The sequence below is a fragment of the Equus caballus genome, chromosome 1 (assembly GCF_041296265.1).
Source record: "Equus caballus isolate H_3958 breed thoroughbred chromosome 1, TB-T2T, whole genome shotgun sequence".
Lineage (NCBI taxonomy): Eukaryota > Metazoa > Chordata > Mammalia > Perissodactyla > Equidae > Equus > Equus caballus.
In genome coordinates this window covers 104,723,249-104,749,172 of record NC_091684.1, presented here as the reverse complement: position 1 = coordinate 104,749,172, position 25,924 = coordinate 104,723,249, and the positions used below count along the sequence as shown (strand labels likewise).

Here is a 25,924-nt window from a genome sequence, read left to right as displayed (position 1 = left end):
GCACATGCAGCTGACACCTGGCTGCCCCCCCAACCCCCTCCTGCCACACGGATTCAACCATTCCACAAGAACCATTCACAAAGCCCCAAAGTGCTCAATGCCAACTTGTTTTTAAAGAAAAGGGATCAGAAGTCATTAAAAAAATTTGTGATACTCTTTAACTTAACTAGAGACACACTCAGTTGTGTAAGGCCTGCGTCCCTGTTATTACTGGAGCAGGTAGTCCCATTAAGCTCTTTGGAAAGTATAGAGTGCTAAATAAAAGACAATTTTATCATTTTACACATGCTGAAAAAATAAGCCCAATATAAGAGAAACACAGCTATGTCCTGCATTTCGTCTCTGCACAAGTTTCTTAGTAAATGAGTACCAGAAAAGTCTACACGATATTTTACTCTTCAAAGATAAAACATACTTCTTTGCATAACAGTGGTGAATATTTCACATACTACACAGGAAATGGGTCTGTAGAAAAGTACATATTTGCAAAGAAGATGGTAATTTCCATAGGTATTTACATCCCAAGGCACCCAAAGGCATGGACTCTCTCCATAGGTCTAGAGAGCCTGCTCCACGCTCTGCCGGAACACACTTCCTGGCTGGACTCACTAGCTCACACGGGGTGCAGTGTGGCTCGAGCGAAGAGTGTCACCCTAGCTGTGGGACTTTGGGGAAATGAAAGGCCTCACTCACTTTCGCCTGTAAAATGGGTGTTGAGGGGATTCAACGACACAAACCAGGCAAAGCTCTTGGCTCAGTGTCTGTCCCTCAGGACGTGGGAGGGAGCGTCGCCAGCCTGCAGGCTGTTTCCGCAGAGCAGCCCTGTCTAGCGCAGGTAAAACCCCCTATGGAGCAAGTCAGTATACTAAACAAGTGTTAAGTTCCTACCAAGAGACTGTCAAGGTATTCAAAGCAAGGCTTTTAATGGAATAATTACCATACAGAGGAATTTACAAAAATCCTACTTTTCAGCATTGTGTTAATGGATAAAAAAAAACGACTGTGGAGGGAGACTTAAAACGCCCGCACACTCATTTCTCATACTGCTTCCATTCCCGTCATCGAGAAAAAAGCCCTCCTGTGGGCAACACTGAGCTCAGCTTGTCTGTGGCGCCTCACTGCTGGGCACTAAGTCAGAGGGGAGCGTTAGACTTCTGCACCCATCCTCTCTCCCACAAGAGCTCTCTCTGTTCTCGACTTCCCCTTAGCCGAGGCTTTCTCCAGCTCACTGACGAGGCTCGGGCTTAGAGGTGCTGCACGACAGGCCTAATGGAAGCTCTGGGACATGTGCTGCTGATGCACTCACTCGGGCAGATTCTTTCAATGGCTAATAAGATTATCTAGCATTCCAATTACATGTTAACATTTTTCCAAAACATTTAAACTCCACTCTTAAATTTTATCTTTAGACATGCTTGTCAGATAACACGTTCCTTCCTAGATAAGGAAAGGGAAGCACAAAGAGGTTATTCCTGGCCTGCCAAGGATCACAGAGTGAGATGGTGGCAGATCTGGAATCTGCACCCAGGGCTCCTGATTCCTCAGGCACTTGCCTTACCAGAACCAGTAAGTCCTGGGCCCAAAGGTTCCCCTTAGGGTCCTATTAGCAGGTTCAGCAACTGGCATCCCCCGGGGCACTTATGTACCAGTGCTGTCTAAAAGGTGCCCAGCACACCACTGGGGCTGCTCTGAGCACCCGGACGCCAGCGTGACCAGGTGTAGAAGTATTAATACAACCCGGAAACCACATAATTCTAATCCAGTAAGACACATCACTTAACATTAAAACAGACTTTTAGAAAACACATATTTGGCTGTATACTGAACCTGGCAAAGTCCACTCCGAGTATTTCTGTAATATTGGAATCACTTCTGCACCATATTTTTCCAGTTTGTCTTCAGTAACACCATCAATTTGAAGTAAAATCTCAGGATCAGAAGACAAAGATTCTGTGCATGGGCATAAAATTAGGAATTTAAATTACCACCCATAGAAAACCCACTGAATTCATGCTCATTCACCCATTCAGCAAGTTTGTTTAGCGCCAAATAACCACAGAGCACCGGGCATGGGCCAGTTTCTAAAAGGCACTCAGAGGCGGCAGACAGGCCCAGAGGGAAGGGGCCCATCATCCAATCCCAGCCCGAAGGTGCAGAAGTCAGGGCAGAGGATGGGAGAGCAAAGGGCATAGGGAACCGCACGGGGGACCTGCGCAACGTGCCTCCGAGTTTAACCAGACCTTGCTCTCACAGCAGACTCGTCTAGCTAAAAGACTGACGTTCCTGCCATTTTTGGAGAACACCCACATTTATGTCTCCAGCTCTGACCTTCCCCCTGCACTCTGGACTTGTATTTCTTACTCAGTAAGGGAACAACCGAATTCTTACTTTACCCAACCCAAGCCTGTTCTCTCTCCAGCCTTTCCACATGTGAGGTGCAGCAGGCATTCTGACTTTAACAAGCAGGCTGTTAAGAGTCCTCTGCATCCAGATAGCACATCAGTCTTGTGACTAGGCAAGCATGTCATTTTAAACACCACTCTGGCTGCTGTATGGAAAACGGACTGTGAGAGAAAGAGTGGACTGGGAGCCTGGCGGAAGCCCCTGCAGGGGCAAGCGAGGATGCTGTGAGCTAGAACACAGTGTGAAGATGGAGAGGAGAGAGATGTGGATCCTTTTGGGAGTCTGGGTCTGCAGGATTTGATGCACTGGCTATGGGAAGTGAGGGAGTAATAACGCCTACGTGTTTGACTTGAAAAAAGGGTGGATTTCAAGTCTGTGATTTTCACATCATTTCTGTGTTTAGAGGAAAAGGAACAGACCTGTGGGACAGACCAGAAGGTTTTTGGAGGGGGTTAGTGGAAGATAAGTGGGAGAGGCAAGTAGAAATGCATATCCTTGACAGAATTTCTAATTTATCTGGAGAGCTGTTGGAGTTTTAGAAAGATTAAAATGTACATCATGTTCATCTCTGGAGTTAAGGAGACCAGCTAGGAAATTACACTAATAGCCTTGGAACAAAACACTGTATTTCTTCCATGCAAAGACACACGCTCTTTCCCATTTTGGCATTGTGAGGTTGAGATGTGTCCTACAGTGCTGACGGCCAGACAGCAGTGGCACTGTGGGGCTGCCACCCGTGCACGTGGGAACCCAGCCACAGCCATCGCACTGTTGACAGTGTCACTGCGGCACTGGTTCCTCGCAGGCTGAGTTTAGCTGCCACACAAAATGTCTACAGAAGCCTTGACTGTGGTTAGCACAGAAAAAGCGACTGAATGCAGAAAAACTCAGAACACAGTAAGGGGGAATAAATTTGGCATTAATAAAGTAAATATCTGTCTTTGAGGAAATGAGCATAATTCCACAGTTTCCTGCAAGCAACAACCAAGTGCTCTACATGACCTAAAAAAGAGGATGCCTAAAGTAGAGGAAGCTGTGTCACATCTGTGTTCCTGAGAGATGTGCAACCATCGGTGACGCTTTCTGGTATCAAGAACACACCATCAAATCAGAATGGGTGACAAGGTTCTGATTAAAATCCTGGGGAAAACAGTGGAACACGCTGAAAAGGCTATATCACGAACATTCTTGATGACACCAGGAAAAACGAAGACAGGGACAACTGAGTCAAAAAACGATTCAGGAGAGTCAGGCTTTGAATGTGAATTTTCACAAGTACCTAAATCAACTTACTTTGATTTTATGCATTTTTAATATATGTACAGAGTTATATATGATAAAAATCTCTACCTAAATAAATAAGTCAAAACCAGTTCTTTCAATAAAAGCATTGTATCACAGTTTAATTAGTAGAATTTTTTCTTTCTTAATAGTCCAGAAAATAACAGAGTCTTAAGATAGGCGGCATGTTAGAGTTGATGAGATGCCCTAAGGACCCGTGGGGGGGGAGTGGAATGGAAAGAAGGTGACGGTGAGACGGTAGGAAGGAAGAAGACGGAAGGGAATGCACAGTCAGCTCTGTGAACAATGCATTTTCCAGGGACTTTTACTGTCAGAATTCTGGGTTGAGCTCTCTGAAGCTAAGGAAATAACTCAGGCCAGCAAGTAAACTTACTAACTAAAGACACAGCAGTTTGCTAGCTCCAGATTCAAAGAAGGATAAAACAATCTCTTTTTGTGAGGAACTTAGCTCTTCATCGCCAAGGCATTTGTACGTAACACAGCTAAACATCACATGGCAGGCAGCTACAGACACAAAATCATTAAGTGACATCTAGTGTTAGAGATTACAATTATCCATATTTTAATACCCAGAATTAGAGGAAAGTATGAAATTAAAATTATACCATATGTCTGAATAATAAAGTACTGCATATATCTTAAAAAATATATTTTCCCTCAAGAATAAGTTTAAATTGATTTTCTGAGCTTTCAATTTAGAGACTAAATAAAAATAATAAAAAAGACTGAGATATGTTTATGCACTTAAAAAAGGTCCTTCGTAAGATTCCCTTCTGGCCTGTTAACATACACCATGCGACAGAAGAGGCGCGCACTCACCTGCAAGCTTCTTGAGAGTGACGGTGTTGAAAATATTAAAGTAATGGACGCCAAACACCTTCCCCAGAGCCTTGCAGACCTCTGTAAGCTCTCCCAGACACTTCTTAACCATCTCTTCCCTCTGAGACACCTTGGCCACTAATGCTTTTTGTTTTTTCACACTGCTGTAATTTTCTGTTTCCATGAAATCTACCTGTGTGAGAGAGAAAGGGAGCACAAGAATGGGTGTGTGCACGCTTACAGCCAAAGAGAGGCTTACTAGCATCTTCTTTTGGTGTTTCTGTTATGCCGGGTAGACGGTAAGTCCCTTGGGAGCAGGGGCTGGGCATTCTCCGTCTTTATATCTCCAGGGCCTAGCACTGACAAGCTTCTCGATCAATGTTTCTTTAATGAACGGATGATGATTTAGTGATCTGATAACCCATTAAATTCATTTGGACAGGTATTACATTACTTGGGTTCAATTTTAAGATCTCTTTCCAAATCAGGAGGAACAGAGTATTGTTCATATAGGACAGTATATACAAATTCAGTATCCATAAGCTTTGGGAAAGACTCTTTAATTTGCAGTAATATATTTCTGTCCATTCATTGCGAGATAATAAAATAAAATAAACATTTAAAATACCGTACCTTTAAATGCCCATTTAGGACAGTTTGGGCTTTATTTCCAGGCATCACATAGGCAATCGGTTGGTCATTGGCATTGATATACAAATCTTCATCCAAGATCTTGTCCAGTATCAGCTTTTTGAAAAGTCTTTCGGCGTTGTGTCGGGAATAAGCAGACCCCTTTGCAAATATCCCCGACTGGATTTTCGCACTCTTGCTCCCTGGTCAGAAGGCACAAGCAGGTAGATTAGTAAATGCAGGTGCATCATAACTGTCGTACAGTAGAGGCTGAAAGTCGTTTACGGACAGGTCTGGATAAATAGAATAGACAATCTATTCCGCAGGAAGACCCCTGGCACCAAGAGATACTCATTTCCATAAAATGAGAACATTTTAGTAGAACTGTAAAATTTTGATGGTTGTACGCACTTTCCCTCATCTTTTTATAACACACATTGACCAAAAATAGCAGCAAAATAAAGTTTATCATTTTAGGTTGTTGCATTTACAACGTATAAAATTATATTACAGCAAAGAAATCACGGAAAAAGTTCATACAAACCTTAACAGCTTCATATCAATGTGCTACATTAGGATAACTGTGTATTACTGATCTAGCTACAAAAAATTTTTGACAATCAATTTTATAAATACTATCTCTGGTCCTGTATTGAAATTGCTACCTATTTACAATCCAAGTATTTAGCGCAATACTTCCTGTCGCCCTTACAAATGAAGCCTATACAGACGCCGAGGCAAAAGCACGATACTCCACAAGCCTGCGCACACCGCCCCCCTCCTCCTGCTGACTGAGGGCCCCACAGCGCACTGCATCCTGGACTCACATCCAGGCCACTGTGATTACGAATCGTAATACATCTTCATTGTAAACACGATTTTATTGTAACAATCTACTTCAGAAGCCTTGTGACACTGATTATAATCAATTAACAGTTACTTGGTAAAGCTTTAGCTCTATTTTAAGAGTTCCAAATAATGACGTTATTGTAAATTCCACATGGCTTCTGGTCAGATATGCTGAATGATTCAAGGTTTTCTTTCTTCAAGTGATTTGTGTCCCTGAAACGTGACATTACAGGATCAGGACCACTGCTTCGGTAAGGTGGGCTGGGTGACGTGGACCAGGCTGAGGGCTGAGGGCAACTAAGAAAACTGGGTGAGACATAAACGATTTTCTTAAAAACATATAAGAGCTAACGAGAAACTGAAGAATGTGTCAGACAATGTTTGATTCAGTCATCTTTCTAGGAATCTACAGGAAAGGTGCAATGAGAGATGTAGTCGAAGGTGTATTTAAAAGGTGGTTAGCATACCATTATTTACAATAGAAAAATGTTCTCAATAAGACTCCGTAAATACATTTCATCAATACGATAAGATATAAATTATTCAAAACTACTTTAGAAGAATAAAAGATTAAGAAAATGCTTTTATCTTGTTATATAAAAATGATATAAATTATATATACAATAGGATAAATATGTGACTGAGCAAACACATTAAAATATTAGCAGTTTTTTCTGGAGGTATTTATATTTTCAGTTTTCTACATATTGCAATGCAGATTGATCATGTATCACTCTTATAATAAATTATTGGCAATGCCACGCTCCCTTCACCCCTAAAAGTCCAAACTGGGAGAAGGCAAGAATCCAGACAGGGAACACCAGCACTAAAAGCTGCTTTTGTCCTGAGGAACGAGCAGATCCTGAAGGAACAGTGAGAAACTGAGCAAACCATCTTCCCACTCCAATCTAGGCTATTCACTTTTAAAAAAATGAATTGCTTTATATATTTTTAAAATTTTTTTAAAGATTTTAAAATTTTTCCTTTTTCTCCCAAAGCCCTCCGGTACATAGTTGTATAGTTTAGTTGTAGGTCCTTCTAGTTGTGGGATGTGGGACGCCGCCTCAGCACGGCCTGATGAGCGGTGCCATGTCCGAGCCCAGGATCTGAACCAGCGAAACCCTGGGCCACCAGAACAGGGTATGCGAACTTAACCACTTAACCACGGGGCTGATCCCCTGCTTTATATATCCTTTTTCTTTTTTGTTTTGAGGAAGATCAGCCCTGAGCTAACATCCGTGCCCACCTTCCTCCACTTTATATGTGGGACGCCTACCACAGCATGGCTTGCCAAGCGGTGCCATGTCCGCACCCGGGATCCGAACCAGGTGAACCCTGGACCCCGAAGTGGAACGTGCGCACTTAACTGCTGCGCCACCCGGCTGGTCCCTATATATTCTTAATGAAAGTAATACATGCACATTCCCATGGACAACATTCCTCTGTCCCGCCCTTCCCCTCCGTAGCCTCTCTCTTCTCCAGCAACCATGTTTCAAACCCTGCTGCTTGCAGCTCTCCTGGTGGTGCCTCCACAAGGAACCCAACTCTTGGTGTCATTCCTCTAGCCAGAGTCACCACCTGACATTCATCTATTGACCTCCCACCATGAAAGATGAGGCTTTATCTCATTTATACCACCCCCTTCACCTTACCCTGCCCCAAATTTTGCTAATTATATGACAATATAGGTTCACCTATTAATTATTTTTGCAACTTTAGATAGAACTTTTGACCACCCTCCCTCCCCTCTATGTAGGAGGTTATTCTTTGATTTTTATTTATTGTACTTTTAATTTTACATCATCAAGATTAACACGCACATCCTGTCCTGTCCTCTAACCATGTTTAAGTCTAGACGTGGACTCTGTTGGAGCAAAGCAACAGTGCTTATACGATGACCACTGTCCTTTCCTACTGGGAACGTCAGGACTCTTGTGCAACCCTGAGGATGTCTACTGCAGCCAGATAAACGGATTGTTTGTATACATTCTATCAATTACTCAAAATCGTGTAACAATTTCCTTTGCTTTATATTTGGCTTTGGTTTTCTTGTATAATCTTTCCCCTGGAGTTTCTAAGTGCCTTTCTCCTTTTTATGTTGAGAAGCAACAATGTGTGTTCTTCACTGTCATCAATAAAAAATTTCGTTTCTTACTCTTTCTCTATATTGCTCAAGACCTATTTTTCCTGACTTTCTGTTATAATGTGCACAGCCTGCTTCTTGGACCTGCTGCACAGCTATGATGGTGGCATTTCCTCTCACTGGACCCATGGATTAGTTCCTCTGTTTATTCGTATCATATGACGGACACTCACTCTCTTTGCCTCCTAGTCTCAGTGTTGCTGACATTAATCTGATGCCAGTTTGGCTTTGGTTTCTGTTTTTTCTTTCTAAAGATTTCAGGATAATCTCTCAAGGGGTCCAGAATACGCCACTGTGGCATAAAAACTATTTCGAGCAGAAGGTACATGAGTTCCTGAAATCTTTTATCTGCCAAAAGCAGAGGCGTCTAAAAGAACTCTGTCATAAATCCCCTCCCCGGAGCCTGGGAGGACGGACTCTACCATCAGAGATGAGGCGTCTCCAGCCACGCCTAAACAGACGCCATCCCCAAACGACCATACCTCCCTCCCACTTACTCTCCTAAGGGCCCATTTATCTTTACAAAAAATCACTTGTTTTCCCGTTAAGTGCCCTTTCCCCCACTCTCCTTCCCCCATTAAGATGGCATATTAGCCACAAACTCTAACTGCCCCTTTGAGTCACATTTTTCTGTGAACTCCCATACAGATGTGAATAAATCTGTCTATTCTCTTGTTAATTTGTCTTTTTTCAGTTTAATTCACAGGCCCCTAACTAATAAACCTAACAGGGCAGAGGAAAAGTCTCTCCTCCCCAGCATCTCTTTAATCTTGGTATTTTGCTTTTTTTTTAACTTTTTATTAAGATTATGATGGTTTACAACCTTGTGAAATTTCAGTTGTATATTATTGTCAGTCATGGTGTAGGTGCACCACTTCACCCTTTGTGCCCTCCCCCCACCCCCCCTTTCCCCTGGTAACCACCGATCAGTTCTCTTTGTCTATATGTTAACTACCACCTGTGAGTGGAGTCATACAGAGTTCGTCTTTCTCTGTCTGGCTTATTTCACTTAACATAATTCCTTCAAGGTCCATCCACGTTGTTGTGAATGGGACGATTTGTCTTTTTTTATGGCTGAGTAGTATTCCATTGTATATATATATACACACCATATCTTCTTTATCCATTCATCAGTTGATGGGCATTTAGGCTGCTTCCACGTCCTGGCTGTTGTAAATAATGCTGCAATGAACACAGGGGCGCATGGGACTTTTGGAATTGTTGATTTCAAGTTCTTTGGATAGATACCCAGTAGTGGGATGGCTGGGTCATAAGGTATTTCTATTTTTAACTTTTTGAGAAATCTCCATACTGTTTTCCATAGTGGCTGCACCAGTTTGCATTCCCACCAATAGTGCATGAGGGTTCCTTTTTCTCCATAACCTCTCCAACATTCGTCACTTTTTGTTTTGGTTATTTTTGCCACTCTAACAGATGTAAGGTGATATCTCAGTGTAGTACTGATTTGCATTTCCCTGATGATTAGTGATGGTGAGCATCTTTTCATGTGCCTATTGGCCATCCGTATATCTTCTTTGGAGAAATGTTTGTTCATGTCCCCTGCCCATTTTTTGATCGGGTTGTTTGATTTTTTCTTGTTGAGCTGTGTGAGTTCTTTATATATTATGGAGATTAACCCTTTGTCGGATAAATAACTTGTAAATATTTTTTCCCAATTAGTGGGTTGTTTTTTTGTTTCAATCCTGTTTTCCCTTGCATTAAAGAAGCTCTTTAGTCTGATGAAGTCCCATTTGTTTATTCTTTCTATCGCTTCCCTCTCTGAGAAGTTATGGTGTCCGAAAAGATCCTTTTGAAACTGATGTCAAAGAGTGTACTGCCTGTATTCTCTTCTAGAAGACTTATTGTTTCAGGCCTAATCTTTAGGTCTTTGATCCATTTTGAGTTTATCTTGGTGAATGGTGAAAAAGAATGGTCAATTTTCATTCTTTTACATGTGGCTGTCCAGTTTTCCCAGCACCATTTGTTGAAGAGACTTTCTCTTCTCCATTGTAGGCCCTCAGCTCCTTTGTCAAAGATTAGCTGTCCATAGATGTGTGGTTTTATTTCTGGGCTTTCAATTCTGTTCCATTGATCTGTGCACCTGTTTTTGTACCAGTACCATGCTGTTTTGATTACTGTAGCTTTGTAGTATGTGTTGAAGTCAGGGATTGTGATACCTCCCGTTTTGTTCTTCTTTCTCAGGATTGCTTTAGCAATTCGGGGTCTTGTGTTGCCCCATATGAATTTTAGGATTCTTTGTTCAATTTCTATAAAGAATGTCACTGGGATTCTGATTGGGATAGCGTTGAATCTGTAGATTGCTTTAGGTAGTATGGACATTTTAACTGTGTTTATTCTTTCAATCCATGTGCATGGAATGTCTTTCCATGTCTTTATGTTGTCATCAATTTCTTCCAGGAAAGTCTTGTAGTTTTCGTTCTATAGATCTTCCACTTCCTTGCTTAAATTTATCCCAAGGTATTTTATTCTTTTTGTTGCGATTGTGAATGGGATTGAGTTCCTGAGTTCTTTTTCTGCTGGTTCATTCTTAGCGTATAGAAATGCTCCTGATTTATGTATGTTGATTGCTCTTGGTATTCTTTTATCTCATTTTATAAAGCATCTTACTTGGCATTCACTGGGCATTTTAATCTGAAGGCTTTTTACTCTTCCACTCTGGAAAATTTTCTTCTATCATTGGTTTGATAAAACCCTCTATTTTCTATTTCAAAAATTTTGTCAGATTTTACAGCTCCTAAGAATTGATCTTCTATATTTTTCTCTCATATTTTCCATATATCTTTTTACTCAGGTCTTAGATTTACTTGACTTTATCCTCCAACCTTTCCACTAAATTTACTTTGCCAATCATTTAAAATTTTTAACAGCTCCTTCTCATTGTTTCTTTTCCATAACACTCCATTATTAAGTCTCTCTGAAAATACTAACTAGGAATCTCTGCTTACTTCTCCCCACAGCTGTTGGCTATTTTCTAAATTATTTCTATCCCTAGGGTTAAATACTCTACTTATTCGCTCTTTCTCTTGATTGTCCATTTATATTTAACCTTCAGAGACGAGGGTATACTTTTTAGGTGGATTTCCTCTGTTGTGTTATATCTAGGTCTATTTCCCCCAAATTCCTCCCCTGAAGAGGGATATTCAGTTATCAGGTGTGCTTTAGGGTAAGTGGGTAGGACCAGACTTCAAGTGGGCTGGGTGGTCCCCAAATGCCACTTAGGGGCTCTGGCCCCTAACTCAGTTGCCTTTCTATTCCTCAGGCAGTTTCCTTATTTTTGTTCTGGAATCAATTCCGGCTGGTATTTGACGCAGTTCTTTTGTGGGCAGGCTTTCTTTTAACTGCCCCCTTCTTTTGGCTCCCCTGCTTTCACTCCCATGCCCTGGACCTCTAGACTTCCAGTCTGAGGCCTAGTGATAATGGGGTTCTGCCTGGTTGATAGTCCCTCCTCTGCTATCAGTCTCTCCTACATTTATTTTGCATTGTGGTTTATTGAATTTTATTCCATTTGTCAACATGCTTCCATTCATTTCCTAAAAGATTTTTAAAACCTCTATTCTGATGATGGTCTCTCTCTGGTTCCCTACGCTATTATGGAATGAATCCCCATTTAATTTCCTTATCATTATCCAAAAAAAGAACACAGATACTTATGCTCAAGCTGCCATCTTGAACTGGAAGTCAGTCAATGGGTAATTCTCTAAGCAAGTTACATTCCACTCAATCAGATGAAATAGATAAGCTTTATTCTTTTCTTTTCGCTTGAGGAAGATTAGCCCTGAGCTAACATCTGCGCCAACCTTCCTCCACTTTATATGTAGGTGGCTGCCACAGCATGGCTGACAAGTGGTGTAGGTCTGTGCCTGGGATCTGAACCTGTGAACCCAGGCTGCCAAAGTGGAGCATGCCAAACTTAACCACTATGCCATGGGGCCAGCCCCTATTATTTTCTTTTTTGTATGTGAAAACTCCTCATCTAAGTGACTTATGTAAATTCTATAAAAATAATTGGTATAAATCATAAAAACTGATTTTCTTTTGTTACTCAAAAAGGTTTTATTCCGAAACCCTTAAGTTCTATAAAAAAAATAGACAAGAGAGGTTTTTTTCCATGTACTTATAAGAATTCTTTAGATGTTCGATTTCAACTGATGTAACTCAAACAACAAAACAACTTACCCAAGAAAATGTCGACCAGCATATTCATAGTAAATCTCCCAGAAGGACCTAAATGTTTTATATTTCTCATTCCTTGTGATGAACTATGTTCCTGAACAAATCTCACAATATTTTTTACGTCCTCAGTCACATCTCTTGTCTTATAATCCTGTGGATAAAAAGAGATTACCTTGTGCTATAATTAAGATAATGATACCTAAATTGCTAGGGTTTAACAGTCTCCTAATAACCATTTCCATACCAAAGCCAAGACCAAAAACCAAGGAAATTTCAAATGTTCATTCTTTTCTAAGTTCTTACATTAAACTTGTGTCTAGAACAACTGGCACTCTACTCAATCTATTTCATTACCGTTTCACAGACATACTTACATGTTGTCTTTCAATTACCTGATAGCACCTGCAGGTAGGAATATCTGTCTTTTCTCCTGGAATAGTGCTGTCACTTAATGGATGGAAAACACTGTCCAACCATGCAACTTTATGAGTTCTAATCTCTTTTGGGTCTTTGGTGCCAGTCAATTCTTATGGTCTGCTGTCAGTTCCCTTTCTCATTCTCCTCAGTTGTCTCCAAACTCGTACTTTTTAAAGCCCCCATTGCTCTATGATCTTTGTGCTTTCATCTATCCTATTCTCTAAACAAGCAATACCAACCACCTGCAGTTCTCAAAAGCTGCATGCTTCTATGCCTCCATCTATGCAGTTCCTCCTACCTTCTAGTCCTGGTTCATCTACCACATTCCAACAACCTGAAGACAAATAGGTTTTCTTGTTTTATACTAATAATTGGTAGTGATTCCTAGACTCTATGTGGAATCATCATGAAAGAGTGCCACGTCACTCTCCAACACAGTTCCTGCTTTAATTCTTGGTGACTTAGGACACAGAGATGATCCTCCCACACCTTGGCCTTTGGCATCTTGATCTTCTCTGCTCCAATGGCCCTGTTGTCCACACACGTTGGCCACTCACTCCCATGGTCACACTTACTACACCTTAGCCTTACGGCAACCCCTTCGTTCTCTGATCACCATCTCCTACCTTTCCAACTTATTTCATGTAGTATCCTGACTCCAGCAACTCACCGGGACTGCCTATCCATTGACCCTCATCCTCAGATGTGCTCTAACTCAGCTTAAACCCCACAGCCAATTATTATATACACCTTCAACTCCCTTGCCCAGAAGTTACATCCTCACATTGCTTGATAAAACACATTAGATCCAGCTCTCCACCACTCCACGCCTGTACTTTTGTAGCTGAACTTGGCTGGAGAAACATACACAACCATGTTGAATGCTTTCACTCAATACACGGCCACAAACCTCCAGTGGACCCTTAACGCTGCCAGGTAGTCACCACACGTCCTTAGTCTATCACTCCCCCATTCTCTCAGAATAGGAGCCAGAAACTGTGGCCCATGAACTGTATGCCTATTCTTGTAAATCCAATTTTATTGGAATACAGCCATGGAAAAATCAATGTATTTATTGTTTATGTCTGCTTTTGGGCTAAAATAGCAGAGTTGAGTAGTTGTGGCAGAGACCGTGATTCTAAGGCCTGAAAGCCTAAAATATTTACTCTCTGGTCCTTTAAGATAAAGTTTGCTGACCCCTGTCCTAGATGACCTTCACAGGGTCTCCTTTCTCTTAATCCCCTTTTATCCTGACTGTCAGCCGACGATGACCTTGCGTCGTACTTCATTGAGAAAACTGAAGCAATCAGAAGAGAGCTTTCACAAACTCCTCCACTACAGCTCTCACTAGCATCCGCCCCACAGTTTCTTGTCTTTCCTCCTGTTGTTAAAATGAACCATCTAAGCTCCCGTCTAAAGCCACTCTCTCAGCCTGTACACGAGATCCCCGGCCTACTCAAGAACACTGCTTCAGCGGTTCTCCCCTCTCTTTACACAGCCATGCTTCACCCTCTACAGGTACATGCGTATCAGCATGCAACAATGTGATTTCTTCTGTGTTTTCTTAACTCCCCTGCCAGCTACTGTTTCATTTCTCTGTTCATCCGTGAAGCAAAACTTGAAAGAGTTCTCGGTATTCACTGCCTCCAGTTTTGCCCCACGCTACTGAAACTGGTCAAGTGAAAGTCATTGTGAATCCTCCAGTGCTAAATCTGTCCTTATCAGACGCGGCTCAGCAGCAGCCTTTGACTACTTACCACTCCCTCCTCCCTGAAACACCTTCTGCACTTAGTTTCCTTGGTTTTCTTACTTCACTAGTTCTCTGTCTTGGTCTCCTTTCCTAGTTCTTCCTCTTTTCCTCAACCTCTTGATGTCCCAGGGCTCAGTCTTTGGTTTTCTCCTCTTTTGTCTAAACTTATACCCCTGAAGATTTCATCTGCTCTCATGGCTTTAAATACCATCTGTATGCCAACCACTCCCAAATTTATACGTACCACCAGTCTCTTCAGAATTCCTGACTCAAATAGACATATCTAACTCAATGCATCCCAAATTTTATTCCTGATCTTCCCTGCCAAACAGCCTTCCCCAAACATCTTGGCTGAGGATCACCCCATTCCTCCAGTTACTCAGCCCTTCAGTTATGGCTGTGGCTGGCCACTACCTTTACCCCTAGCTGACTCTCAGCCTTGCTCAGCCACATGGTTCCCTTACTATCCTTCAAATGCACAAACATAGCCCCCACCGTAGGACCTTTGTTCTTAGCTTTGGACAAGAATGCCCATATCCACAGAGCTGCTCAGCTAACCTCCTTCTTCAAGTCTTTGCTCAGGTCTCAGCTTTGCAGTAAGACTTCCCTGGGCCACCTTGTCTAGGACCGCATCTTGCATCCCACCCACTACTCCTGACCCCTCATGCTGCTGTACGTTTTCCCACAGTTTTTCTCCTTTAACATGAATTTATTATGTATATTGTTTGTACGCAGCCTCATTTTGCTAGAATGCAAGCTCCACAAGACAAGGATCATTGTCTTTTGTTCAGTGATGTACCCCAGACTCCTAGACCAGTGTCTGCCACAGAGCAGGCACTCAACAAATATTTGTCAAATGAATGAACTGATTAGCAACGTCTACAGGTGGGGTGTGGTGGGTGGAGATGGCCATGAATCTGCAGACCGTGCCCCATGAGACAGTAAATCACCCTCTGCTCTGGCCGGTGTTGCATATCTCTGTACCTGCACCTATTACATGGTACCACAATTAAGTGAAGACATATTCATTTGTGAATTCCCAACACCTCGCAGAGACATTTCATATATCAATATAAACACAAATACTTTATCAAATGTGAAAATACTCTGTAAATTACCAATAAGACATAGAATTACCATGACAGGTACAATAAAGTACCTAATGATCGCATTTAACATCCTCCCAAGGTTATTTTTAGGACAGATGAAAGCAAAGTCATCCAGAAGCTCTTGCCATTATTTCTCATAGTTTTTAAAAAACCAGTTTATAGAGTACTCTAATTGATCTGAACCAAACACACAGTACACTAGTTGTTATAACTCTTTTGAAAATGAGATCTTTAAATATAATTAGAGTTGAATTTAAAATATTCTATCTGCCCATGTTGGATCTTTTGGATATTTACAGATTAACGAGATTTCTAAAATATCCTGTAATCATCAGTGCACATATATAACCTCAGTATTTTGGAGAGGTCCAGTGTATTCTTTTATAGGCTTCTAATTCTAAAGATATTCCACAGAATTACCATTAAAATGTTTCTATTCAAATTAGTATGGGGAGGCAGTCATCTTTCCCTGGTTTAATCCCTTAGGGTCCACTTACTGTAATCTAATTTGTATCTAACTTTTCTACATTGAGAAGAAAAATAATCTTCGCAATTTCCTTAATTATGTATGAAGAATTAAAAACTTCCTTATTTTACCTTTGTTTTACAGCAGTTATCACAAGAAACATCTGGGTATTTCTTACAAAAATCAGGATTAAATCCATGTTCACCAAAGTAAGCCAAAAGCTGTATTCTCCTGCATTCTGCTATATTTTCACAGTAATGTACCATACTATATAAATTATTGAAGTGAGTCTCTTTTGTATGATGGTTTCCATCTTTTTCCACTAAAAGAGATGAAGAGCACAGTAAAACATACTTATTAGAGTAGAAAGACTGAAGAGAATATCACAGAAATATTTAGAATAGATTCAGATAACTTTATATATTAAATGAAATAAAATTATTAATAGCATTATATATCAATATGACATCATTCTATATTATAATTAACTGAATATTTATGTTCATCTCTCAAGATTTTAGTTTTATAAGAACAAATGTAGATTGTCAGGAACAGGTGAAAATTTTCTGCAAATCTTCATTATTCCCAATGATGAAGAGTTGAATTATATTTACTATATTGATCAGACAAGTATGTACTGAACTGAACATCCAAAGCAAGCAGAGCACGGAACGATGGCAGTGGGCTGTGCACCTCCCTGAGAATCTAGGGTCCAGGTGGTTAAGCCGGTGGTCCTGAGGCTGTGCAAGCAGCCCCGGGTGCTGCAGTGGGCTCACAGGGGTGAGGCAGGGTATTTTACATTTAAGGGAAACACGGCAATACCTGACATCTGTTGAACACCACACAAACTACTAGTTCGAGGTAGTTCATGGTGTGCTACATTCCTTCCAATGACATCTTTGCAAGGCTGAATTTTTGGCAGTTGCTGGATGAAAACAAGGACCTCCAGAAAATCAATGTGAAAGAGGAAAGGAGGCAGGCAGTGTCCAATCTGATTGGGAGGGTTTTGTTTGTTTGTTTGATAAGATATTTGTAATTTCTCCTTTTTCTCCCAAATCCCCCCGGGTACATAGTTGCATATTTTTAGTTGTGGGTCCTTCTAGTCGTGGCATGTGGGACGCTGCCTCAGCATGGCCTGACGAGTGGTACCATGTCTGCACCAGGATTCGAACTGATGGAACCCTGGGCCGCCGAAGCACAGTGCGAGAACTTAACTGCTCGGCCATGGGGCCGGCTCCTGATTGTGAGGTTTGAGAACAACATGTACATACCTTCCATTTGTAAGCAACTGCAGTTAGTTAAGAATGAAACAAAAATATTTTTTTTCTAGTTTATAAGTATAATCTTTTTCAAACAGCTGCTAAGTTATTAGGACTTAAATACATACTTATTAAATTGTTTGGACCTAACTTAATATAGGTTCTGTTTAAACACACAAATGGACACTAAATTTGAAAGTCTCATTTTTTCACTGAGAATCACATTGGTATAGTGTGCAAGGGACATGGACTCAGGAGTCAGAGGGACCTGGGCTCCCTGGGGCTCTGACACCAGCTCTGTATCTCATTTTCCTTCTCTGCAAAAAGACGAGAGAAACGGTAGGAGTTTTAGGGTTGTTGTGAAGATGAAATGAAGTGATCTGCGTGAAGCACTGAAGACAGCAGCACAGAGACGGTGCTGGAAATGTCGCCTGTCACTGCCACCACTACCCTTCCAGCACAGTGGTGGCCACTGCCACATCCGTGCTCCTGGGGGCAATTACCAAACCATTCTGAAGCTCGCTTTTCTCATGGGACTAACTCCACCTCAAAAGCTAGTGGTTACGAGCAAATCAGGTGATACATTATTTGGCACAGAGCTTGCTAAGTGCCATTTCCCATGCTCAGTATCTCTGCCAGAGTTCATTCAAAAGTGGTCTCAAAATAGGCAAATCTATTTAGGAAACATATTTAACTATCACAACCCAGCAGGAAAACAGGCAAAGGACATAATAAATTTCTAAAATGTATTCAGTTTGAGCTACTGGTCTAAGTCTAGAAATTTACCCTACAAAGACGATTGCACAAACACCCAAAGATATCTGTACAAGGATGTTCAGCACCGCACTGTTGATAACAGTGAAAAACAATAAGCAATCTAAATATCTACTGAAACGTGACTGATTAAACAAACATGGAGTAACCGTACTATGTGATTCTAGGCAGTCAAGCTATGCGTATTAATTGGAGTCATAATTATGTCCCAGCATTGACCAAAAAAAATCAGGTCACTATATATATTTAAAAAGCACATATAACATAATCCCATTTACATAGTAAAATGCATGTTTGGAAAAGGCAAACACCAAATACAAGATATTGTCTGTCTCTCATGGGGGAACAGAGGGATGAAACAGGAGAGAGCCACAGAGGGGGTTTTACTTCTTAGCCTGGATGGTGGTACATGAGAGTTCATTATTTTTTCTGTTCTACCTTTCTGCATATTTGAAACGTGTGTTACATGCAAGGATGCACGCAAAAATTGGGTCTGGAAGGATACAAAGGAAATCAACCACTGGAGTTATTTCTTAGGGGAGGACTGTATACAAGGCTTGGTTTGGAAATTTTCTGCTATGTACACGTCAGTACCATTTTGAGTTTTACATAACAAGCATGTAATACTTTTACAATAAAAATGAACTAAAATAAAATTTCCATATCTATATAAGCACCTCTTTTTTTCTGATACTATTTAAAGAAAACTGGACCAAAAGTCCTACAATAGCAGGAGTAGATTACTATCCTGAGACAGAAGAGGAGAGCACGTCCCCACAGCGGAGCTCAGCTTACTCAGTATAAGTCTCTTCAGCCTGGTCACATCATGGTAGGTATAGAAAAGCAGGCAGTGAGATATCTCTCCATCTCTTCCAGCTCTGCCAGATTCTTGGTAGTAACCCTCCACGGATTTAGGGAGAGATGCATGGATCACAAATCGCACATCGGGTTTGTCAATCCCCATTCCGAAGGCAATTGTTGCACAGATAACCTGATGTAAAAGCAAAAGCCTGTTAGACTCATAATGCATTTAAAGGAACATTTTAATAATAGTGCTTCTAAAAGCTTTATTCTCTATTTTACTTTAAAATGTACTCTATACAACAATCTAATATCTTAACTTGGTCCCATTATTTAGCATGACTAACATGAGATTTTTATATCAATAATTTGCAATTCTATTAAGACTCAAGAAGGTAGAGAGCAGCTCGCTGTGCAGACACTTTCTGGTGTGGTTTGGTATGATGACGTAAGGGAGCCAGAATCAACAGCAGGCACCTCTCGATGTGTTGTCACCGGTTGTTCTCTTATGTTTTTTTGTTTTGAGGAAGATTAGCCCTGAGTTAACTGCTGCCAATCCTCCTCTTTTTGCTGAGGAAGACTGGCTGAGCTAAGATCCGTGCCCATCTTCCTCTACTTTTTATATGTGAGACGCCTACCACAGCATGGCTTGCCAAGCAGTGCAATGTCCGCATCTGGGATCCGAACCGGCAAACCCCGGGCCGCCGAAGCAGAACGTGTGCACTTAACCGCTGTGCAACCGGGCCGGCCCCTCTCTTATGTTTTTGACATGGAGGTGTGAGGGGTGTCACTCACACAGCCATGATATCCAGGTCAGTGTCACAAACCTGTTGCTCAGGAGCTCTGGGGCGTTCCCAGGGCTTGAGCTTTCAGAAGATTCAGGAACAACGGCACGTTCACCTGCTCTAGTGCTTTCCACCTGTCTTCCCAGTAGCAGCAGCTGATCAAACACCAGCTCCTTTTATTCATCAGCTGATTTCAAAGTCAAAACTTGTGAAATTTTTACTGGAACTCATGTGGGTCAAAGTCTGAGACTTGCTTATACTAGAAAACAAAGGCTGGAGACTGTGGATCTCGGCCTATGCAAATTACTTAGTGGAAGCAAGGTGACGGTTGAACTTCAGGAGCTTGATAAATCAGTTTTTAGTAAAAAATCATTTTCACGAATATCCATTTCAGCTGTAAATTTAGGACCTATCTAACCCAAACACATTATATCTCTAGGCAAAATTACTTTATACAAACAAAGCTGTAAGTCTTTTTTTAGCACTTCAAAAAATGAATTGCTACTCCAAGAACACTATTTCAAAAGCAACCGAATGATTTGGCAGCCGGACCGAGGCTACTGACATGATTTCAGAAACTGTGAGTACCAGAGAAAAGAACTGCAAGCCATAAGTATGTGGACAGCAAATGGGTACACTCATCAATGTTGCAAACAGCAGAAGCCCGCCCTCTAGGTGAGGCATCCTTCTGAATTTATGGCACCGTGATCAAAGGCAAATCTCCTTGGAAAGAGAAAGCCCACTGGAGCCTCTGGTGGTGGAGAACAGCTGGAGGCTGCGGAGCGAGATGTGCCAGCCCACAGGCCCACAGGGTTCCGAGAAGCCCAGGTGCATCTCCCAAGGTCGCGTAGGCACACGGCTGCGAGGCAGTCTGCAGGCTCCAAATGAGATGACACACACGCCAACTCCTTCTGAAAGCCTTTATTTCTTGTAACTGGGAAAAATGGCTTTGTTGCTACTTTCTTCTTTATTTCTGTGTTGCTTTTAAAACTTCAAGCTACAATCATTTCTTTGTGACGAAAAACAATCAAGTTTTATTCTATCTCACAAATCTAACAAGATTAAGGCCAGTTGGTTATATTATCATACCTTCTGTAAGGATTAGTTGGTCTGAGAGCAGAAACAATTAGATTTAAAAAGAAACAAAAAACCACCATTTTTTAAAATCATATTTTTGATAAAAGTTTTATATATATAAAAACATGTATATATATGCATGTATATTGTAAATATTTATACTATATATAAAGATGTAAAGAACTTGAAAAAAATTGGCTTTTTCCCTTGTTTATATTTCTATTCAATTTTGTTTTTTATGGCAGAGATTACATATTTTTGATTACACACCTATTTTTCATTACCTTTCTCCATCATTAGCATTTGAACATTTTCATATCATTAAAAAACTCTTCACAAACCATTTCTTTTTTTTTGAGGAAGATTAGCCCTGAGCTAACTGCTGCCAATCCTCCTCTTTTTGCAGACTGGCCCTGAGCTAACATTCGTGCCCATCTGCCTCTATTTTATACACGGGACGCCTACCATAGCATGGCTTTTGCCAAGTGGTGCTATGTCTGCACCCAGGATCCAAACCCAAGAACCCTGAAGTTAAGAACCCTGAAGTTAAGTTCACACGTTCCACCGAGAAGTGGAACGTGTGAACTTAACCACTGCGCCACTGGGCCGGCCCCCACAAACCATTTCTAATGGCAGGAATGTACACACTGTATCCAATCATCCTCTCAGCACATTCAGACTATTTACACTTAGACTCCTTAGCCGTGTTACACATAACACTGGTGTAAAGTTCCACGCCCACGTTTCAGATTCGAGGCTCTTGATACAGCCTGCCGTATTGTTCTCGAGAAAGGCTCTTGCGAGCACTGCAGGAAATCATCTCTTACAGTACTGTCCCCAACACTTCATGAAAGTTTGCTAATACAAGAGGTGAAAATGGTCTCTCACTGTTTTACATTCCTTTGATTATTAGCAAAACTGCACTTTAAAAAATCGGTCTTTAGCCTCTTGTACGTCCTCCTTTCCAACAGTCTCTTGATAGCCTAGGCTAATCTACTCTTTGAGACTCATGTTTTTCTTCAAATTTTCACAAGCTCTTCACCATGTTTTATTTGCTAGAGACGCATTTCCTAGTTTGCTGTTGTCTTTTAATTTTATTTATCAAAATAGAAGTGTTTAGTTGTTTTGGTTTTTAGTCATTTCTAGCAATTACTTCCTTTTAGGCTGTTTTTAAGCTTCAGTTCTCTTCCACTCAGAGTTCATACCTTTTAAAACACCAATAGCTTTGTATACCTGTAATTAATTTTGATATGAGGATCCAAAATGATTTCCCCCATTAGGCAACCAGTACCACTGGCTGAATAACCTCCCCTTTCTCATTTTTTTTGTTCTTCTTTTTCTCCCCAAAGCCCCCCAGTACATAGCTGTATACTCTAGCTGTGGGTCCTTCTAGTCATGCCACGTGGGACACCGCCTCAGCATGGCCTGATGAGCGGTGCTAGATCCTCGCCCAGGATTCGAACTGGTGAAACCCTGGGCCACCGAAGCAGAGCCAGTGAACTTAACCACTCAGCCAGAGGGCTGGCTCCATAATTTTTAATGCCTTCCTTTTCATAGATTGTTTTTACATGTTTTCTAGTCTATTTCTGGAGTTCTGTTTCATTGATCTTTTATAATGTATTGCAAACCCAGTGTTCATGTGTTATTTTCTTGCCAAATTCTTTTGGTTATTTTCACTTGAATATTCCTCTGGGTGAACTTTAGAAAAAGTTTATTAAAGGAAAAAAAACAGCTGAATTTTGATTAAACATATAAATTAATTTGGGAAGCCTGACATCTGTAATTATTTCACGGATGATAAATCAGTGATACATTCTCTGAATTTTTACACATCTGAGAATGCCTTTCTGTTTTCAACACACAGGACAACAAGCTGGGTACACAATTCTTCAGTCCCAGTCTCCCCTCTTCTGATTCTTAGGACAGTCTGCTCCTCTTTTTCAGGTTAGTGAAATAGCCTCAGACAGGCCTATTTTTGTTCTTTGCAGAGTGACTTATTTCTTTATCTTATTCCTTTTAGCTTCGTAAATCAAACAAAGTGCTAACTACATCTACACGTAAGTTTCCCCCAGTGATTCTAAGATGATGCTTCTAAATTTCCTATACATTTGTTATGTATTTATTTATAATACATGTGACTACTGCATCTACTTTATTTTTTATTGCAGTAACATTGGATTATAACATAATATAACTTTCAGGTGTATATCCTAATACTGTAGCTACATAATCCTGATTTCTTTCTTGGGGACATTTATTATTCTTAGGCTGACTCCCTATTCCCTGTCCCCAACAAATATTTTCGCTTTTCCCCTCCATTTTCACGTTTTTTCCCCCTTGCATTCTCAAGTTATTCACTACGTCTGATTCAATGTCTGCATTGAGTTGGACCATTTGTATCTTGACACATAATTCTGCTATTTGTTTTACTTTTCTTGCATTTTCTTATTTGCATAAACTGCATTTATATTTCTTTCTTCATCTCAGCCTGTGATCTTCTTATGGCAAATGTTTTTAGTTCACATAAGTCCTCTTCCATCCTTCTGAGGATATCAGGCTGATATCTTCTAAGATTTTCTTCCATTTTCCATTTTTAGAAAATAACTTTGAGAGACATTTTTCTTCTGAATCTTCAGGGTAATAATTTCTTTTTTAGTGAGCTGAGAACTTCATAGGCTATAAAAAAAAAATTAGTCATTTTCCTCAAGTTCATCCTTGCGTTTAGAGGGATCTATCCAAGTCCAGCATCTGCCACAGTATGGGACGCCTAGAGCGTTCTCAGCTTCCCTCTTGATCCACACTAAAATTTGTCATCTCAGAAATAGATGCTCAACATCATTAGTTATCAGGAAAATGCAAATCGAAATCACATGAGATACTCTATATCCACTAGGATGGATACAGTAAAAAGGTAGACAATAACAAGTGTTGATGAGGAGGCAGAAACATTGGAAGCATATACGTTGTTGGTGGGAATATAAAATTCTATAGCTCCTTTGAAAAACAGTTTGGCAGTTCCTCAAAAAGTTAAACAGAGTCGCCATATGACTCAGCAGTTTCACTCCTAGCTATCTACCCATGAGAAGTAAAAACACTTGTCCACACAAAAACTTGTACACAAATGTTCACAGAAGCATTATTCACAATAACCAAAAAATGGATACAACCCAAATGTCTACCAGCTGATGACTGGCTAACAAACTGGTACATCCATATAGTGAAATATTATTTGGCCACAGGAAGGAAAGAAGTACTGATACATGCTACAACGTGGATAAACCTTGAGAACATCATGCTAAGTAAAAGAAATCAGTGGCAAAGAGCACATCTTGTATGATTCCATTTATATGAAATGTTCAGAACAGGAAAATCTGAGACAGATTAGTAGTGGTTAGTGGATTAGTGGTTGCCAGGGACTAGGGGGTTTGAATGACTGCTGATGGGTATGGGGTTTCTTTTTGGGATGATGCAATATTCTGGAATTAGTGGTAATGGCTGCACAATCTTGTGAATATACTAAAAACCACTGACCTGTAAACACTGAAAGAATGAATTTTATGCTACATGAATTATATCTCAATAAAACTTTTTTTTGATTTAAGAAATAAAAAGCAACTTTAGAAGTCTCAAAAACGATTTTTTTTTAATTTCAGTCTTATTTTGATGTTTACTACCTTTAAAGTAAAAACAATTTGCACTCCACATGTGCAAGTTTGCATATATACTATAACAGATTGTTTCCTTCGTTTATTTTTAAAAGTGTTACCTATTATAAACTATTATGACCTCAATAAAAAAAAATTTAAAAAAAGTGTTACCTGGCATCCATCCTGATTAATCCACTTGTGCTGTACTGCGTCTCTGGCAGAGTCACTGAGGCCAGCATGATAAGCAAGAGCAGCGAGACCATCCTTCTGTAATGTGTCAGCCATTGTGTCACATTCTCGCCTGGAGAGGCAGTAAATTATTCCTGAGTCATCTGCCAAGAAACCAAAACAGTATTGAGAAATGAAGACTTTCAAAATAACAACACAATTTATATTATGTTGTTAGAAGTATATGAACCATAAACAGATCTCCATCGTTTTCTTATAGTAGAGGGAGATCACACAGACAGAGTAATTCAAGCAAGGAATTCACGTGTACTGGAAATGACAAGATTTGACCTTTAAACCTGTCACTCCGAACGACTTCTTAGATGGACCCGGATGAACCCCGGGCTCTATTTCACACTGGTTATAAAATGGAAAGGCACCCTTACACCAACTTTGTAGAAAGCATGTGGCAATAGGTATCAAGAGTCTTAGAAATGCTTATATCTTTTGACTCACTTTTCTTCTAGGAAATTAATCTAAGAATTAAAGTGATACAGGACTTACACAAAAAGCTTTATAATTTTAAAAATTAAGATTTTTTTTTGCTGAGGAAGATTCGCCCTGAGCCAATATCCATTTCCAATCCTCCTCTTTTTTCATTTGAGGAAGATTAGCCCTGAGCTAACATCTGTGCCAATCCTGCTTTTTTTTTTTTTTTTTATGTGGGACACCACTACAGCATGGCTGGTAAGTGAAGCAGGTCTGCACCCAGAACCCGAACCCATGAACCCAGGTCACTGAAGTGGAGCGTGAGGAATTTTAACCACTTGGTCATGGGGGAGGCCTCCCTACCCCCACAAAAAATTAGAAAAATTTTGATGGCCAACATTAGAATATTTAAGAAAGGAAATTATGAAATAAGATATACTGTAACAATTAAGTGTTTTCTAAGTTTTTAAACAGACAAGGGAAAATACTCAAGATATAAAACAGGTTGAAGGTAGAAACACTGTATGTATAGTATGATCACAGAAAGAAAAATGCATACAGGGGCCAGCCCCGTGGCTGAGTGGTTAAGTTTGTGCTCTGCTTCGGCAGCCCAGGGTTTTGCCCATTTGGATCCTGGGAGCAGACACGGCACTGCTCATCAAGCAATGCTGAAGTGGTATCTCACACAGCACAACCAGAAGGACCCATAACTAGAATATACAACTAAGTGCTGGGGAGTTTGGGGGAGATGGAGGGGAAAAAAAAAAAAAAAGACTGGCAACAGATGTTAGCTCAGGTGCCAATCTTTAGGGGGAAAAAAAAAGAAAAATGCATACAAAAAT

The 25,924-nt window shown here is 40.6% G+C and overlaps 1 protein-coding gene across 6 annotated transcripts in view; it reads right to left on the bottom strand.

Annotated features, from left to right (window-relative positions):
* Positions 1-25,924, bottom strand: part of BLM (BLM RecQ like helicase) — a 97,490-nt gene that overhangs the window by 3,662 nt on the left and 67,904 nt on the right. For all 6 annotated transcript variants that reach the window (XM_023649579.2, XM_070230730.1, XM_070230739.1 and 3 more), the window contains 7 exons: positions 24,597-24,757; positions 18,911-19,106; positions 16,214-16,404; positions 12,344-12,491; positions 5,158-5,357; positions 4,525-4,717; positions 1,828-1,950 (listed from right to left, as the gene is read on the bottom strand). In XM_023649579.2, the coding sequence (XP_023505347.1) occupies positions 1,828-1,950; positions 4,525-4,717; positions 5,158-5,357; positions 12,344-12,491; positions 16,214-16,404; positions 18,911-19,106; positions 24,597-24,757 (1,212 nt within the window). The remainder of the gene's footprint in view (positions 1-1,827; positions 1,951-4,524; positions 4,718-5,157; positions 5,358-12,343; positions 12,492-16,213; positions 16,405-18,910; positions 19,107-24,596; positions 24,758-25,924) is intronic.